Below are 17,766 nucleotides of genomic sequence, written 5' to 3' on the forward strand. Positions count from 1 at the left end.
CCGGCTGCATGGCCCTTCTAGATTCTGCGGCGTTACAGTGGCCCAGTTTGTTTCCGTTGCGGGACAGCTTTTTTTCTGAAATCTCCGGGTGCTCTCACTGTCTTTCTTCGTGTCTCACGTGCCTCGAGCCTTTTTTCCGACTGGTTAGCCAGGCATATTGAAAGCGTATCGGTGCCGCACAGGAAACGGAGTCTGCCCACCCAAGCCGAAAGTTTCAGGCGTCAAGCCACAACCCAGCGTGAGTCAACTTCTATGTCGAAATACACCACTGCAGCACTTATTTGAGGTTCTTTCGGTGGTCGCTGCTACTTTTTCATTTACGTTGAAGCGGTGAAGTCACATGTGCACGCACGTTTTCGTAATATACTAGATTTTTAAGGTGTCTCGCACTTTCAGGAAATAGCATATGTGCTATTCAAATACTGCTTTCTAGTTTACATGAAAACAACGCAGACAACTTTATTAAGCAAGAGCATTCTACACAAAGTTTGGCTCTATGCCCTGCTTACCGGACTCTTTTTGTGATTAAGATCAATCGTAGAAAACGTTCAAAAAATGTCCTTGAAAACGACTTCTTATTGAAGCACTGGCAACGTCCAATTTCTCAAACGGCGTGTTGTTATCGCTCTTACCTTTGTGTGTCGTAAATGCATAAACATTAACGGACCATTTTTTTGTTCTCAGAGCCTGAATGTCTACGGTGGGCTTGTGGGAGCTGATATGCACCGCTTTGCTTACACTCCTGGTGACGGCGGCCACGACCTGGGTGATTTGGCGCCGACGGCAGCACAGCCTTTTCGTTCAACTCGGATACGCAGGGCCTAAGCCGGACCTCGTTTGGGGGAGCTGGAAGCAACTGCAGAAGGATCGAATACCGGTGCGTGGGGCGTCAATTCAAAATATGCCGCTTCAATAATGACCTATGTCACATAATTTCTCGGCTGTCATGACTTCAAAAGTGAAACGAAATTGTAAGCGTAGCTTTTGCTTGGCCGAATACGATCATAAAATGCGTAAATATCCAGATCGCCCAGCCTGTTGAGCTGCTATCATGATCGTTCCAGTTTCGATTGTAAGAATAATATTTATGTATGCCAAGACTCTAGAAAAAAAATATCTCAATTCGTCAATTTTAAAGCAGCTCAGAACTCTGTGAAATCTGTGTGCGGTTGCATCGTTAAGATTAAGGATCTATCACACCTCTGTCATGAATCGGTGAATATGGTTATATTAAATCATCCCGAAGTATTCTTATAAAACAATTCTGTTTTTCTTTTTACGAGCAATTGTCACAACATCTCTATTTTATGTCCGTAATCATTGTTTGCCTTTTTTTAGGTGACTGAAGGATGAAGGCATTTTCCATTGATCTCCAGTTTTCTCGGTCCTGTCAGAGCTGATGCAACTTTATCCCTGTAAACTTGTTTATTTGTCCACTCCGCCTAGCTCTCTGCCTTCTTTGGCAGCGATTTCGATCTCTTGCAATGCTGTTGATGGGCAGCGATGGGTGGACAAGTTCAGCGTCCCCCTACTGTCAGTCCTAAACATTACGTGATGTTTACATCTCTGTTTATTATCTAACGCGTTCTGCCGTTCTTTGACGCCTCAATGTTATTTCAATCATTTTTTGGTTCACTCGAGCACTGTGCATTCTATAGGCCGGCAAAAAAGTGTGGAGCTCACACAGACTCGATCATCAAACCTGTTTGGCGCCTAGAATTTGCCCAGACTCTCACTCATCAAACGTTTCTTAAACCGGACTCACTCCGACACACTCACTGAACTATATTTTACTCGAGGTCTCTCAGACTCTCACTAGCGCCTCCATGTGAGTCCGGGTGAGATACTGAATCGGCTCATGAGTAAGTATTTCGAGCTGTGGTGTGTTCTTTAATTTCATTTGCTTGTTTGTTGTCCTGAATGTTACAAACCCATACGTGTACAATCATTGCAGTGTGCTGTGGATGCGTAGTTTTCACTTAATTAGCAACATATTTTCTGTAAATATTTGTGAGCGGCTGGCGAACGCGCCGCAGTTAATTTTTATTCTTCAGTGAATTTTCTTTTCCTTTTTATCATTCGTGTTCGCAATGTTTCAAAGCACACATATTCTTGTGTTAATTTTATTGTTTTAGTATCCATATGTCCAAACACGTCCGCAGATACGTGCGAAATTTCAGAAAGCTGCGAATTCTATTTCGGCGTACCTTAGAGAGCAACGCCTCGAGATTTCTCCAGACGAATCGGCGCTGGTTGCGTTCACGCGGAAAACAATGACGTCATATCTCATCACCATCAATGGACAAACCTTCTGCTACACCCGCACACACAGGCTCTAGGGAGTAAACATTGATCGACATCTCTGCTGAAGTCCCCATGTGGCCAGTCTGAAAAAGCGCCTAACAGACATCTCCCAACTATTCAACTTCCTCGGAGGAAAAAAGTGGGGCGGGCACATCAATACACGTCATGTTGCAGCGATACAGGACGTTGTTCCTGTGGTACATGTGGTACAGCTTGCCTGTCTTAACAAACACCTGCAAAAGTAGCGTGTGTACAATCGAAAGCACCTAGGCTCGGGCACTCAGTGTTTGTCTTAGATTACCACACTGCACACCCACAGCGGAGACCATCGCAATCGCCAACGATAATCCGGCTTCAGTGCATATTACTCTAGAGGAGCTTCGAGCGCATATTAGGCACCGTTTACCCGCCCCTGCCCACTACCTCGCTTCGCTTCCAGAAGATCGACTGAGTTCCTCCTTTTGTAAGAGAGTATTGAGTTACCATGAGTGCCCTCCAGCAGGCTACACACCTCCGGAACGTATCCTGACACCCCCTTGGTGTTTAGACCGCCCAAAGCTACGCTTGACAGTGCCAGGAATTCGCAAAAAAAGCTGATCTCTTGACACCAGCGTTGAAGCAGCTGACTCTACATTTGCTGCAAAAAGCATACAAACACCATGTTAAACTTTATACAGATGATTCGACAAATGTAAGGGGATCTGCAGGAGCTGTGATCTTCCTAGAAAAATCCGAAACCATCTATTTCGAACAGCTCACAAAAGAACATCGACAGCCGCAGAGCTCACAGCACTCCGCTGTGCACTCCGCAGGATTGATCAAGAAGCACCTCTTAAATGGTGCTTAGAGAACAACGCCTCGAGACTGAAAACCAGCTCTTTGTTGTATCCGAACTGCGCTACGTCGTGAACATCAAGGCCAAACGGTGCTGGAAACAATACAATTGTATCAGCAAGTACTCCAGAAAGGACATGATGTAACTTTTCAATGGATACTAGGCCACTGTGGAATCATCAATAATGAGTGTGCCGGCGATGCAGTGAAGAACACTCACAAAAATGGCATGATGAAACCCATTCCACTGTCAAAAAGCGAAGTAGCAACAAGAATTATTACTCTCGCGCATGATGTCACCATATATTTGTGGAACACGCCCGGATTTTTACACACCCGTCTTCACCGTTTGGACCCGTACCTACGACTTTCCATTCCATCTGGGTTATGCAGATCTGAGACAACCGTTCTCTGCCGTATGTGGCATAGGGTGTCTTACACGAACGCCTTTACTTGTCGCATCGGATTGGCAGACAGTGCTGCGTGTTATCATTGCGGTGCTGACGAAACCATTGAACATAATTTATGTCAGTGCCTTCAGTACAACTGTCAGAGACAGTCCGTGTCAGCAGTGTTTGCACGCCTCGATGACGAGTCGCTTTCCGAAAAACTAATTTTGGAATGCCAGAAAGATCGAGCTTCACGCCGAAAAGCGGCGAAGGCCCTCCTGAAGTTTCTGCGATCGACCCGCCTCGTTGAACGGTTGGGACGTTTTAAAGACGATAGTCTTTCTTGGGGACCTCCGACGGGAAACTTTTGTTCTGTCTGTCTGTCTGTCTGTCTGTCTGTCTGTCTGTCTGTCTGTCTGTCTTTCTGTCTGTCTGTCTGTCTGTCTGTCTGTCTGTCTGTCTGTCTGTCTGTCTGTCTGTCTGTCTGTCTGTCTGTCTGTCTGTCCAAGCTTAACGGTACCGGGTACTCTGAATGGACCAGCCGATACTCCAAACGGCCGACCCCATCCGCAGCGCCGGCCAATGTTTCTCAAGATTTAGCGTTCATACTTGTGCGATTGTCAATTAAAAAGCAATTATGGCGCATATCTGAGGCACCATAAGAATATAAATTTATTCTGTATGTGCGTCTTTTAGTGTGTTTGTTTGTTTGTTTTTGCTGCCGTCCCACCCTCTTTCTCTCATTCTCTTTTTCTTACTTTTCTGTCTCCTATTGCCCCTTCCGCAGTGCAGGGTAGGAAACCAGACAATTGCTTTCTGGTTAACCTCCTTGCATTTCTTCATACAATATATTTCTTTCTCTTTGTTTTGGTTTCCAGTAATGTCTCTTTCTTTTTCTCCTGGGTAATGAGCATTATCTCTGACATATTACTTTTAATTGCACATTATTATGTTCATTTTTATATCCTCAGTAGTTTATCTCCAAGTTTCTCCCTAATGAACAATATTACGCTATTTGCAAACCGTAGGTTGCCGACATATTCTCCGTTAACATTGATTCCTTCTCCTGCAGTCTAGTTGTTTTATTACTTCTAAGCATGGAGTGCGCATAATACGGGAGATTGCTTCTCCATGACTGACTCCTTAGAGAGATTGTAAATGCCGGCTAAAGTACCGACATACCATCAGGGTAGCTCTTGTCGAGTTAGTGACTTTAAGATTCCTGGTATGTCTAGAGAGTTGAGGGTCTTTTCGTACTCCATGAAAGCTAAGTAAACATCTTGTTGCATTGAGAGTTCCATATACCTAATTGACGACATGAATATGATGCGTCGCAGTGTATTTCCTGAAACCAGCTAGTTTTCTAGGATGGCTCAACCTTAAAGTCAAGTGTCTTTTATCCCTGTTTAAATTTCGTTCATGTTTATTCAGACCGGCTGTCATACAATGATCATCAGCCACTTTCTCGGGTCACATGTCACTAAAACCTTTCTCACCTGGTCACTAGATACATATGGCACTTCGATACATTTCTCGGTGCTAATTTTGATCAAGGGTAGGTGACTTATTTTCTAATCACAAAGTTCTGCGCCAAATTTCTCCACCCTCTAACTATGTCATTGAATTTAGTGGTAATTCATTGCTTGTCTTTTGAAGCGTGCATTTTACTTCTTACAGCGCACTTTCAGTTTAGCTGTGTGCATGTTCCCACTTTTTTTTCTGCTGTGGCCTTTGTCTCTTTGATGTTGTTGCCCCGCCGTGGTGGTCTAGTGGCTAAGGTACTCGGCTGCTCAAATCCGGCTGCGGCGGCTGCATTTCCGATGGAGGCGGAAATATTGTAGGCCCGTGTGCTCAGATTTGGGTGCACGTTATATAACCCCAGGTGGTCGAAATTTTTGGAGCCCTCCATTATGGTGTCTTTCATAGTCATATGGTGGTTTCGGGAAGTTAAACCTCACATATCAATCAATCCATCTTTCATGTTGTTCTGCTGATTTCACTTATTTTTTTTCTTGTTCATCAGCTTTGTTTGCTCAGCGACCTCCACTTCAAATTTTCAGAAGATCACTTTCACGCGTTTCGATTTCTTCAGTGAATGTTTCATGGTTTGGGCGAGAGAGCGAACTCTTTGCCTTGGTGCTTTACCTCCCACTTACATTGCTTCTTCAGTGGTCATTCTTGCCTTTGTTTCGCTCATTTCAGCGGTGCAAGTATTTTCCTGAAATTCTAAATCTTAGTAATTGAACTTCGTCGCAGTACTTAGTCTTGCTGATTTTGTTGTGACTACGTCTCAGTTTGGTTTCATTCTAGCGGCTAATATTGCTTTTTAAAAATAAGCTGAACGCACAACTGGCACACTCACTCGTTCGGGCACCAAACACGTGCAGCAGTGTTTCCTAAATGTGGAGGTGTGTGCTAGTGCGCCGTGTGCTTACCCTCTAATATTATTTAAAATGTTCCAGCAATCATTTAAACCACAAGTTATTTCACAATTTTGGACTAATTCTTAAGAAGACTGTGGTCACCACCGTCACAAACCTATAGCCACTGCAATTCATCTCACTTATGACATCGAGGTCATGTGCTATGCCTGTGTTGGTGCATGCGATGGAACCTACTTTATTCTTTCTTTCTCTGTTATGGCTTTTCATGTTTAATTCTTATTTTTATGCTTCCGAAGGAAGCTGTTCTGTATTTGGAGCCAATTCTGTAATGCCAATTTTACTAACGTATGTATTATTGCTAGAAATATTACCCTCTCTACGAATTTCTTATTTTCCATTTTGTTTGCTGCCGCCTGCATCGCGTTAAAATAACCCATTATTAAGGTGTACTGGATACGTGCTTTCTAATTATTAATTCAACTTCATTGTATAGTTCTTCAGCTTTCCCATGGTCATGAGTCTATGTTGGATTGTAGATACGTAAAACTTTGATTTTGCCGCTCTCATGTTTTATCACGAGCCTTGCTATCTTTCCAATGATAAAAAAATGTTCAAAATTGCCTTCATTGCGTTTTTGTAAGCCAAACACCTAAATATGTTTTTTTTTTATTTTGAAAAAAAATCTCACCGCGTTTTCCAAAACAACTTGCACGAAGAGAAACACCTCAATAGCTTATCGAGATGCAGCGTGTACGCTCATACCTGCCATCGTTCCTACTAATGCTTTCCAATATATTACCAAGCACGCATTCAGTCAATGATATAATGACTGCGTAGAAACTTACAGCTTTTAAGAATATAGCATATCAGCTGCCGGCCAAAGACTTAAGCGTTATTTCGAAGTCATCAGCGTAGCACTGTACTTCTTTATTTCTACGACATCATTATTCCAGTGGGCGTGTTTGCGATAAACTACCAACAAGTAGTAAAAAACGACGTCAACATTCCATAAATTAGACCACGCTGATAAGCTATCTTCCATCGCTTGAACCATGTAAGTCACCTTCACTGTAATGTCTTCCCGCTAACACGACGCATTCTTATACGCTTCCATACAACACAACGCTGGCTTCAGAATGACTACTATCAGGTGGCAATATTGCGATAACTCGACACACTTGAGCCTCCACTTTCTGTGTCGCCACTATAACTGTCCGCCCATCATTTTGGTTCCTTGCAGTTGGTAGTGAACAGCAACCTTTCTTTTGCGGGGGGAAGGGGACTTTAACGGGTGGAGGGGTGGCCTAACACTTCATGACCTTCAAGCGTGCGCCTAATCGTTTTATTGCTTTCTGTTCAGGTGATGGGAGAATGGATACGAAAGTATGGCAAAATCTTTGGTTTCTTCCTGGCCGAAAAGCCCTACATGGTCGTCACGGATGTCGACGTGATTAAAGAAATATTCATAAAAGATAGCCGAATATTCCAGGATAGACCTCTTTATGCCCTCGATGTCGAACCCATGACAAGCTCCGTCTTTTTTGTCAAAGGTAAGTTCTCCGTAAGACCCATTCCGGTGAACCAGCGTTCTGCAACCGTATGGGGCAGGTATATGAAACTAAGTTACTTTGTTCGCGTCTCCTATACTGAGAAAGAACGCCTGCAGTCACAACCAGATGTGCAGCCAAACCATAACCCAGTTGCTTAAAGGCGGATAGCTAACCTAAACCTCACACTAAATTGCCACATCACTAATCGAAATCCGCTACCACTAGAAATGCTTGAAGCCATAATCATTCTGTACTTCGAAAATAATTCACCTGTATTGTACCATTATTACTATATTCGCAGCACATCCAAGGTTGGAAAATTTTGAAATAATTCTAGTACTTTTAACAATTTCGGTACAACCAGCACAACTTAGCCTAGTACCGACTGCAGGAAAATGCTGCTGAACTTAGTATCTCGCCATTAGTGCTGCCATACATGATAATAATGAGTGCAAACAGACTAATATAACAAGCAAAGTGCAGGGGATGTCATTTGTCGAAAAAAAGGACTCTTGATATTAATGTAAAATCTATCGACTAGATTGACTACCTGTGTCAGCCTCGGAAAGATCAGTAAAGAATTGCAAGTCTCTTAAGTGCTAACGGTGAACCAGGGGGTAAGCCCTCGAGATGTGCTCTGATGTATTACGTGCACCAGCTGTTTCATCAATTTAACAAGATTGCAAGAAGTATGGACGTGGATGTTCTCTTTATTTCTAATCGGGAAGTGTGAAAAGCCTGCCTATGCTGACAAGGCTCGAGAAACATTAGGTGTGAATTGTACGGTTAAGCATATCAACCTCCCTGTTTCCTGCTCTGTTGGTGGGGTCTAAAGGCTACCCTCTCTTGTGGCACAGTGAACATAGACCAGTCGGGTGAATGCATACATGAAAGACATCGACAGCATAAGACTATTTTAAAGAAACAACGACGTCACACTCGCGACACATTGAAAGACTTGCCGGTGCAGACCGTTCTTCGGTAACACTGTCATCTTGTGAAAACATAGAGAAAGAAGGCACGAGAACTCATGGAAGTGTATTTCATGCAAGATGCGGGTGAAGATCGCATATAGCCCCGCCGCGATGATCTAGTGGCTAAGGTACTCAGCTACTCACTCGCAGGTCGTGGGATCGAATGCCGGCTGCGGTGGCTGCATTTCCGATGGAGGCAGAAATGTTGTAGGCCCATGTGCTCAGATTTGAGTGCACGTTAAAGAACCCCAGGTGGTCAGAATTTCCGGAGCCCTCCACTACGGCGTCTCTCATAATCATATGGTTGTTTTTGGACGTTAAACCCCACATATCAATCAAAGATTGCATATATGAGGTGTCTGTTTGCCTTTTAGGTTGTGAACTACGTAGTTTGTATGAGCTTTTTGGTTACATCTAATGTTTGCGCATGCGTTTTTGGTTTTCACGGTAGTTGAAAGTTCCTTCAATGAACTTCAGTTGTTGGAAAGTGCTTGTTTGTGTCTATTGTTTGTGCTCCATCTCGTTCGCGCTGAAATGTTTTCAAGAATGCATCTGTTCAATTTGTCCCACCTTTCCACTTTACTGTAGAGCGGAAGTAATGCTCAAACGTTGATGAGCTATTTTTTTATCGAACTGTTGGCACTTTCCCTGTCGCAGGGCTGAAATACAGCAATGTTTCTGGCAGTGTCTTAGTTCTTCGTCGGCTTTGTTATGTAGCAGTGTCTTCTTTCTTCCAGCGAGATGCTTTTTTTTCATTTTTGGAGACAAAGACGGTTCTCCGCCTTAGGGTATGTGGGGTAGACCGCTCAGTGGAAAGCTAACGGATGTCGCAGCAGTTTTCCTAGTGCTTTTAGTTCAGCTCAGATAATTATTCTTTTGGAGGACGGCTGTCATCAAGTTCGAACTCGGTACAGACAACCCGTGAGTGAGGGTCCGTGTTTGAACCCGTGTCACCTGATTGGCTTTGTTCAACGGGGACTTCCAATTAATTATTTCTGTTTGGTCTCTGGCATGGTGTTGGGACACTTCGAGGAAGCCCCAAAATAGTCGCGTCGAGAACAGCACAAGAGCATAAAGTGTCTGATTAGGGAAACTTAAGCCAAATGAATCATATTAGGGCAATGTCTATACACCTGCGGTGTGTTCGTGTCATCTCTCCAGTGGCTACAAAGTAGCAACAGTAACACTACGCTACAATAGTGACTCCTCGGTATGCTGACATTCGTAAAAGAAAAACCGCGTGTTCTTCTCTAGATGACCGCTTTCGTGGTGCGCCATTTTAGTGCGTGGCTTCACCATGTCGATTTCAACCTTGTTTCTAAGCGATTTTAAAGATGGGTTTCAGTGCTGCCATAATTAAGCGTAAACTTGCCGTTTTGTACCTTTAAGAACTAAACAATGAGTGCTACAATAAACACATGCGCGCGATATTTTTTTGATTGGTAGTTTGGATGCTTCATGACCTTATTCATTGACGTCGCGATAAGCTAAAGTCAGAGAGCAAATCAGGAAACAACTAGCATGGAGGAAGCCAACATGGCTAGCTTGAACACGACGTGGCACCCGCGCAGTTGGGTTGTTCTCATGGTTAGAGCATCAGCCTTCTTTGTTAAGAAATTGAGGTTCGAGTTCTCGATGCGCAACCACGAAGAACGCGCAAAGGACGTCATCTTTCAATTCGATTTTTTTTGAACAACTCACAGGGAAATCTACTGCTAGAAAGACCAAGAAGAGTGCATGAACAAGACTTTGCTTTAAATATTAACTCCGCCTGTGTTCTAAGAGAGTCCAATACTTGCCACAGCATGTTTTATAACCAAATTATCTAGTCGATGCGACCACAATAAAAAATTATGTTTTAAAATTGGTGACGTCACATTGGCGTACGAATGTGCGCGGTCTGACACGATGAATGTATAAATTTTGGCTTTCTTTGTTTTCTAGGTGTTGAGGAACACGTGATAATAAATAACAACTGCACAGTTATTGGGCAATATCTTTTGTCTTAACTGACTTAGCGCTTTACGGAAGGGACGAAACTGGAGGCGGAAATGTTGTAGGCCCGTGTGCTCAGATTTGGGTGCACGTTAAAAAGCCCCAGGTGGTCAAAATTTCCAGAGCCCTCCACTACGGCGTATCTCATAATCATATGGTGGTTTCGGGACGCTAAACCCCACATATCGATCGACTGGAAGGGACGAAAAGACTGGTTAATGCGAGCACTGGCCCATGGACACACCTCACTGTCAACTATGTCACTAACAATAAGATAAAAATATTGTGCACTAGCCGAGTGCTATAAATTAGTGAAGTATTGTGTCTGCTCTATTTCACTCATCTTCAAATTAATAATTCTGCTCAAACCAACAACATTTCAACAAGATGACGGTGTTTATATTCATTGGCAAACAGTTTCTATTAAAACATTTCATTGACTTTCGAATGAATCGTAGGAGCAAGCCTCTCATGACACGCGCGCTGATTTCTTTCAGGCATATAAATGATCGATTTCTCGAAGTCATGATTCTTCTCCCACGAAAGCTTCTTCATGAGAAGAAAAGCGGCGTTTCGCATCTGTTTGCCTACCAGCTCTTATCATAGTGGTGTCCTTTCCAACTTGCTTCATCTCGCGACTCATTGTGCTCTGTTAAATTAGAATGCACTCTGAGATAAAGCCAATTCCAATAAGTATAGCGAACGTCAGCGCGGTTCAAGACGCAGTCAACACTTCATGTGGTACACTACACACAAGAAAAAGTAGCGTACGTTAAATGCACTATATTTCATGTATTTACTTAAAGAAGCTCTATAGAGCTATGTGTTGGGTCACTTGTTCGGTTTAGGCCTTCTAATACATGTAATTTGAGTATTGAACATCCCTTCCAACGCGGTGTGTCGCTGGTGCCAGCTGTTTCGACAACCAGTGTTGTCTTCTTTAATGTTTCAGTGTTGACGACGACAACAGCGCTCCTCAGACTGTCAGCTCGAGCAACACTACGTGTACCAAGGATTTTGCATTTTTTCGAGATTCCATCTGCGCCAGAACCCCTTTCTTTCAGTAGTGCGTGAAAAGTTGATTATGAAGCGCCTTACAGTTTTTTTCTGAGCCTACGTCTAAAAAGCAGGGACACAATAATTGGGAAAACTGTGGAAATAGTGTGAGCACCCAACTTACCTGGTGGTATTGTATTGAGAAATAATTACTCCCCTTAGCAAATAGCCCAAGAATTTGTCGCAGCCACACAAAGTTTAAGGCAGTGGTCACAATTCTTGAAAATGCGATATATACGTGAACATTGTGTTTCAGAAGTCTGAGTCAGCTATAAACGCCTATGCTGTATGAGCTGTGTCCGTCACTATTCCTTAATCTCTTTTTTGTTCTGCAAAAAAAAAAAAACGTCAATACCACTACCAATTTTCTGACTGTGTGCGCTTTCGTACAGACACGCAGCTTTTGCAGCTCCATCTTTCCAATAGCATGAAATGAAGCTGGCAATATTGTAAGTGCTGAGCAAGGAGCAGTGAAAATCAGGCCCGTTCATCAGCGGCTGTTTTCTCCTTTCGCTAATGCGGTCGTCAGAAGGCTATCAAATTGCCAAAAGACGTCCAAGGGAGGCGGCCATTCTTTTGTCACTGTTTCTTCGCCAGCGTTTAATCGTAGCTTGCCGAAACTGTTCATAACGAATGATGGGAACAGGCGATTCACGGATAGCGAAAGAGGTGCAGATAGATGTGTAAAACATTGAAAGCATTACGTTTATTCTTTTGCAGGAGCGGAATGGAGAAAGGTGCGCTCTATCATGAACCAAGGTTTCACAGCCGCAAAAGTGAAGCTCTACTCCCGCATCGTGAACCAGTGCGCAAATGTATTTGTCGACATACTCGGAGAATTCTGCTCCAAATCGAGGGTGTCTGAAATGTATCGGCTCACCCAAAGTTTGGCCCTTGACATCATCACAAAGGCGGCATTGGCTTGGGAGGTAAGAACTATCTCCTTGATCACGACTTCAAAATAAGGCAGTATGCTTCCGTGGGGTCAATATGCCACAATGATACACCATAACTAAATGTAAATTTAGCCAGATATGTATAGTCTGAAAAACAGCTGGACAGTCTAGCCATCTCTTTGTCCTTGGGAGAGCCAATGGAAATATTAATATAGCGAATAATGGTGCTTTTGATGCTGCGAAAGAGACATTGAGTGGGGTAATCCTTTGTTTGAAAGGTGCCAGGATTGATTCGCCGATCATTTGGCTTATAATATCGTGTATTGTCGTTATGCTGCAATAATATTTCTAATTCAATTGTCTTTTAAGTATGCCTTGTTTATGTCGCCCTCACATTAATATTAACGCAATTATGTTAAAGAGCTCATTTACGGAAATTTTGGGGTCAACGTAAAAGTCTGTGCTGGCTGCGTTGGTTGTGAGCGAAAAATAATTATCTTGTTCGTCATAAAAAAATCAAGGAAGATGCAAATGACACAATTATTAGTAGTTTTTGGTTTGATTGAGAATCAAGCCCAGGCCATCTGCATGGCAAACAGGTGTACTACCACAGAACCACACTATTGGTTGAAACTTCTTCAAAAAATAACAACAAGAACAACATGAATGTCGTCTGGTATAGAAAGAGTCTCCTTAAACAACGTAACGTTGCCGGGCAGAAACTTGTATTAACACCAGGTGTCAAAACGAGATAATGGCACAAAGCATGCTTATTTTTTCACTCGCTCATTGAAAAGTTGTCTTACATCATTATTTCCTCATTCGATATTTGGCATGGCATACACACATAGACAGTGTGTGCTTGAAAACGAACCAGAGACTAGGTTTCCTAAGACAAAAATTACGTCAACCTACGTGAGATATAAAACTTGTAGCTTACAAAACTTTCGTTAGACCACTACTAGAATATGCCTCAGTCATGTGGAGTCCTCATCAAGACAGCCTGAAAGAGAAAAAGTTCAACGGCATGCCGTCCACTTCATATGCACGAATTACCGCCGGTTAGATTCTGTCACGCAGATCTTGGAATCCTGTGAACGGGAATCACTCGAGACACGAAGACCGAAGAACCGGTTGAAAGCTCTTTTCAGGATACTGCAAGGACAAGTAAAAATTAACAATGATTTCTACCTAAAAGTACCAGAGAAACAAAGCATTTGGGTTAATCACGACTGTGCTTTAGTGCCGTACTCTTGTCGGAGTGATGTGTTTCGTTATGCTTTTTTTAATTGCGATTGAGCTTAGGAATTCGTTGCCAGGCATTGTAGTAAATGCAAGCAATCTTTGCCGATTCGAAAAAATGTTGGACATGTATTTGAGTGATGGAGCTGCCAGATGATAAGCCTGCATGTTTCCTTGGTTTGAGTTTCTTTGTTTTCTATCTCCCAGGTGTGTTTAAGCCTTGTAATGCGTAGCCAGGCATTGCTGTAAATTCAGGCACTGTTTGTCTGTTTGAAAGTGTTACACATGTAATAATTGATTGCGCTACTACAAGACATAGATGTATAATGGTTGATTTGTATTTGGTTGTACCCTCCCTGTAAGAGCCCTGAAGAGAGGGCTGACAATAATATGAAATAATTAAATAAATAAATAAATAAATAAATAATCAGCTACAAAAGCATCGACCAAGGGAACAGCTGGGTAGCTCCACGTGGTGCCTTAAAGACGCGTAACGAAGAATTCTGGCGCAGTGGGCATTCTGGGATAGTTTTAAGGAGGCAATTTTAGGCACACAGTCCCTATTTTGCTTACAGCACGGTTGTGGTATGCACCGAGAGCCGAAGCGGGACTATAAATCGAAAAGTCGATGCGCGCGGCGCCTTCTTACGCTGTCGCGTTCTACTCTTGAAGGCAAAGTTCAAGCGTGCTCAGAGGTTTTGTTATGTTTTGTTTTTTAACCATTTTATTGCCTCTAGGAATTTGTTGTGCTGCGTTTGAAGAAATATTCCTGATAAGGGCATCTAGTTTTTAGTTCAACTATCTGTATATTTGTTGGCCAATGGGTGCCCAGCAAAAGCAACACTGACGATATTAGCAACTAACGCTGTAGCACTAAACTGGTAGCGGAAAGCACAGTCGCTGGTTCTCTTACGTTTAAGGTATCGTAAAACAAACTTGACCATGTACGCCCGGCGTACAAAGCCACAGAACTTTCAGAAGCACCCTTTAAAAAATCCGCTGCATTCAGGCGTGGCCTGCGACTAACGATGGCATGTGTAAGTGCATCTTCCTGTGGAACCAACCGATGAATATCAATTGCACGGGCAGTCACCACTTCATTTATATATGTTTTTTGATTCCTTTGATAGCGTAATGTCAATGTCGCACGCACGCACGCGCGCACGCATGCACACACACACACACACACACACACAGGCACGCACACACTTACACACACACACACGTATATAAAAGCTAGCGCTTAAAAGAAGGTGCACGTTAAAAAACCCAGGTTCTGACAATTTTGAGAAGCCGGTCGCTATGACGTCTCTCACAATTATATCTTCTTTTAGGATATAACATCTTAACAGTTAATATTGATCGGCCCTCACGAATTGTAATGCTACGTCAAAAGTCTTGGGGAAAAAACTGGTATGCGCAATGGCACGACATAACCACGTCATCTTGTTACAAGTCTGGCCGCTATAGCTTTGTAGTTTTCAGTCTGAGACTGTGATGTAAGTGTTTGAGCGCAAATACGCCTATATGACATGAAATGTAGACTGCGGAAGCAAAAGTGTACACAAACGTACATGTCTGAATGGTCACGTTTTAATTTGTCAGCACTGTTCCCACAATTACCTGATGGCTCAACATGACTGATTTGTTAAAGTTAAATTACACAGGTCATTTCGGCCTGAATGTTCGCCTTTTCATTCGTCAGCATTGCACCCGCACTTAAACGATGCCTAAAAGCACTAATTGGTCAAAGTTAAATTTTGCCTTCTGATGTCCATCGTTAATACAAAGCATACCTTGTTGCTGCATTCCTATTTATTGGTAAAACCCACGTTTATATCATGTCTCTTTTCTTAACCACTTAATTTGCGTCTTTGATAGCGCATTATGTGTTCAGTCAAAAGCTTTTTCTATTTTTCTATCAAGAGGCTTGTTTTGCTTCATTGCCCTGTTTGCGTGGGAAGGATAACGACATCGCTAATCTTTCGCGAAAAAAAAATAGCAGCAGAAAAAAAATTGACGTCCTTTTTGTTCTCAAGCATGTGTTGCTAGCACATGATGAGAGAAGAAAATATAAATACATGTGTGTTTGTGTCAGAATAAATGTCAGTTGCAAGTTATCCTCTTTGTGATCGTTTTTGTTGTTGATGTCTTCGTGTGCTTATCGTTTTCATTGTGCCACTTTACCAATTAACTAGTACCAAGCCTTTATTTAAGCCTAAGTCTTTAGCGTGTACCGCAATCATGTCGTCTTCCCACGTAAATCACAGCACACACTGCAACTTTCAATGAATGGTCATGTCATAGCTTTTGCAGTTCATTTATTTGTGTTAATTAAACCTGGTTAATCTTTCAGATTGACTGCCAACGAAACAGCGGAGATTCTTTCCTCACCTGGATGCGCAAGGTCTTTGAGCATGCGGACAACACTGCTCTTGAGAGCTCATTCACATTTCCCGCCTTGCGTCCACTCTTGCTCTTGTTCTACCCACTGTCGTCCTTCGCTCGCTGCATGAAGAAAATGATGGACGACGTAGACAAAGTAACGGAGCAGCGTCGCTCGGGTGAGAGTCCCCGCCGTGAGGACATGATACAAATGATTCTGGATGCCCAGGAGAATGCAAAGAACCACAGCCAAGCCACTGGCCAAAAGGTTAAAACCCTTGAAGACCGCCACGTCAGCTCAAACGCTGTCGTGCTTCTGATAGCTGGCTTCGACACCACCGCGTCAGCGCTCGCCTTCTTGTTGCACCTGGTGGCTAAGCATCCTGAAGAGCAGACGAAGATTCTCAAGGAGCTGGAGGATCGCTTTCCGTGCGTACACGAACTCTCCTTCGAGCAGCTACACGAGCTCGAGAGACTCGACATGGTGGTCAAGGAAGCGTTGCGTCTATACCCTCCTGTCCCGCTCATGGTGGCTCGATGCTGCATTAAAAACACAACGGTTCTCGGACACTTCATTCCTGCCGGCGTGAACATCATCGCACCAGCGTGGTACGTGCATCGTGACCCAGACCTGTGGGAAGAGCCAGAAAAATTCATGCCTGACCGGTTTTCTGAGGAAAAATCCAAAAGGCGCCACAGTGCCGCTTATTTCCCTTTTGGCCTCGGCCAGAGGACATGTCTTGGCAAACGGGTTGGATTGTTGACAATGAAGACAGCCTTGATAAAAACTTTGCGGGACTACAAGCTTGAATTATGCGAGAAATCTCAAGATCCCTTGCTCATGACTGTTCCGAGTCTGGTGGGAAACCCTAAAGGTGGAGTGTACCTGAAGCTTACCGCCCGGCATTCCCGAACGGTGGTTGATGAGGCTTGAATAATTACCGTGCAGTGGCGAGGACGTTTGTAAAAGAAGTAAATGTTGTTTTTGGGCGTAATTGTGTTGTGTACTTACTACAAATCTAATAAAACCTCAGCTTACTAAAGCTGGGTGAACCGCTGTCCAGTTTTACAAACAGTCACGCAGTCATCAACTAACCATTTCATACACTCTCGTAGTTCGTTGGCTCCGCTCGCGCCATCTTGAATAAAAACCACTGTCTCTATTAGTAAATTACTATTAAGCGTAAAATATTCACAGATATTTTCAACCATTTTAGTTGGCGATGGTATTCGGCCGTTTCCGTTGGAAGCCCTACCTGTTTGGCATCCCAAGTTTATGCATTTACCTTCCTGGTATTGCAAATGTTCTCGCCAATGACCTTCCATAAAAAACTTGGTTTCAGCAAACCAGGCGTGGAATTACATTAGTTTCGCCTACGAAGCTTTCTGCTTAGACGTGCAAAGAGCAAGTCGTAGTCCTGACCGTATCTCAAAGTTCGCGTAGAAACTTCCAGAATGAACGTCCACACGCCCATGATGTCTGTCCCCATATTTGTGCATTGCTAATAATCTGCGTTGATAAATACATGTCCAGTTCAGTGCACAGTTCATTGTCCCATAACCGCCACACGACTATGAGAGACGCCATAGTGCGGGGCACCGGAAATTTCCCTCTCTTGGGGTTTTTAACGTGCTCCAAAATCTGAGCACACGGGCCTACATCATTTCCCCCTCCATCAAAAAATAATCTGTCTCTTTATATTTTTAATCATCTTAAAAAATTATGCTCATGTAGCCACCATCACAGGAAGCCTTAG

At 43.2% G+C, this 17,766-nt stretch overlaps 1 protein-coding gene across 1 annotated transcript; it reads left to right on the plus strand.

The window, feature by feature from the left end:
* The first annotated feature begins 117 nt into the window (after positions 1 to 117).
* Positions 118 to 17,004, plus strand: LOC119178335 (cytochrome P450 3A6). Its single transcript, XM_037429523.2, has 5 exons — positions 118 to 238; positions 685 to 877; positions 7,272 to 7,461; positions 12,207 to 12,415; positions 15,981 to 17,004. The coding sequence occupies exons 2-5, from the start codon at positions 692 to 694 to the stop codon at positions 16,941 to 16,943; spliced, it is 1,548 nt and encodes a 515-aa protein (XP_037285420.2). The 5' UTR covers positions 118 to 238; positions 685 to 691; the 3' UTR covers positions 16,944 to 17,004.
* Positions 17,005 to 17,766: the final 762 nt, after the last annotated feature.

This window comes from Rhipicephalus microplus, chromosome 1 (genome assembly GCF_043290135.1).
Source record: "Rhipicephalus microplus isolate Deutch F79 chromosome 1, USDA_Rmic, whole genome shotgun sequence".
Classification (NCBI taxonomy): domain Eukaryota; kingdom Metazoa; phylum Arthropoda; class Arachnida; order Ixodida; family Ixodidae; genus Rhipicephalus; species Rhipicephalus microplus.

Coding starts and splice junctions, on each gene's coding strand:
- LOC119178335 (XM_037429523.2), top strand. CDS start 692: ATGTCTACGGTGGGCTTGTGGGAGCTGATATGCACCGCTTTGCTTACA. Junction 878..7,271: donor TGCAGAAGGATCGAATACCG/GTGCGTGGGGCG, acceptor CTTTCTGTTCAG/GTGATGGGAGAATGGATACG. Junction 7,462..12,206: donor CTCCGTCTTTTTTGTCAAAG/GTAAGTTCTCCG, acceptor ATTCTTTTGCAG/GAGCGGAATGGAGAAAGGTG.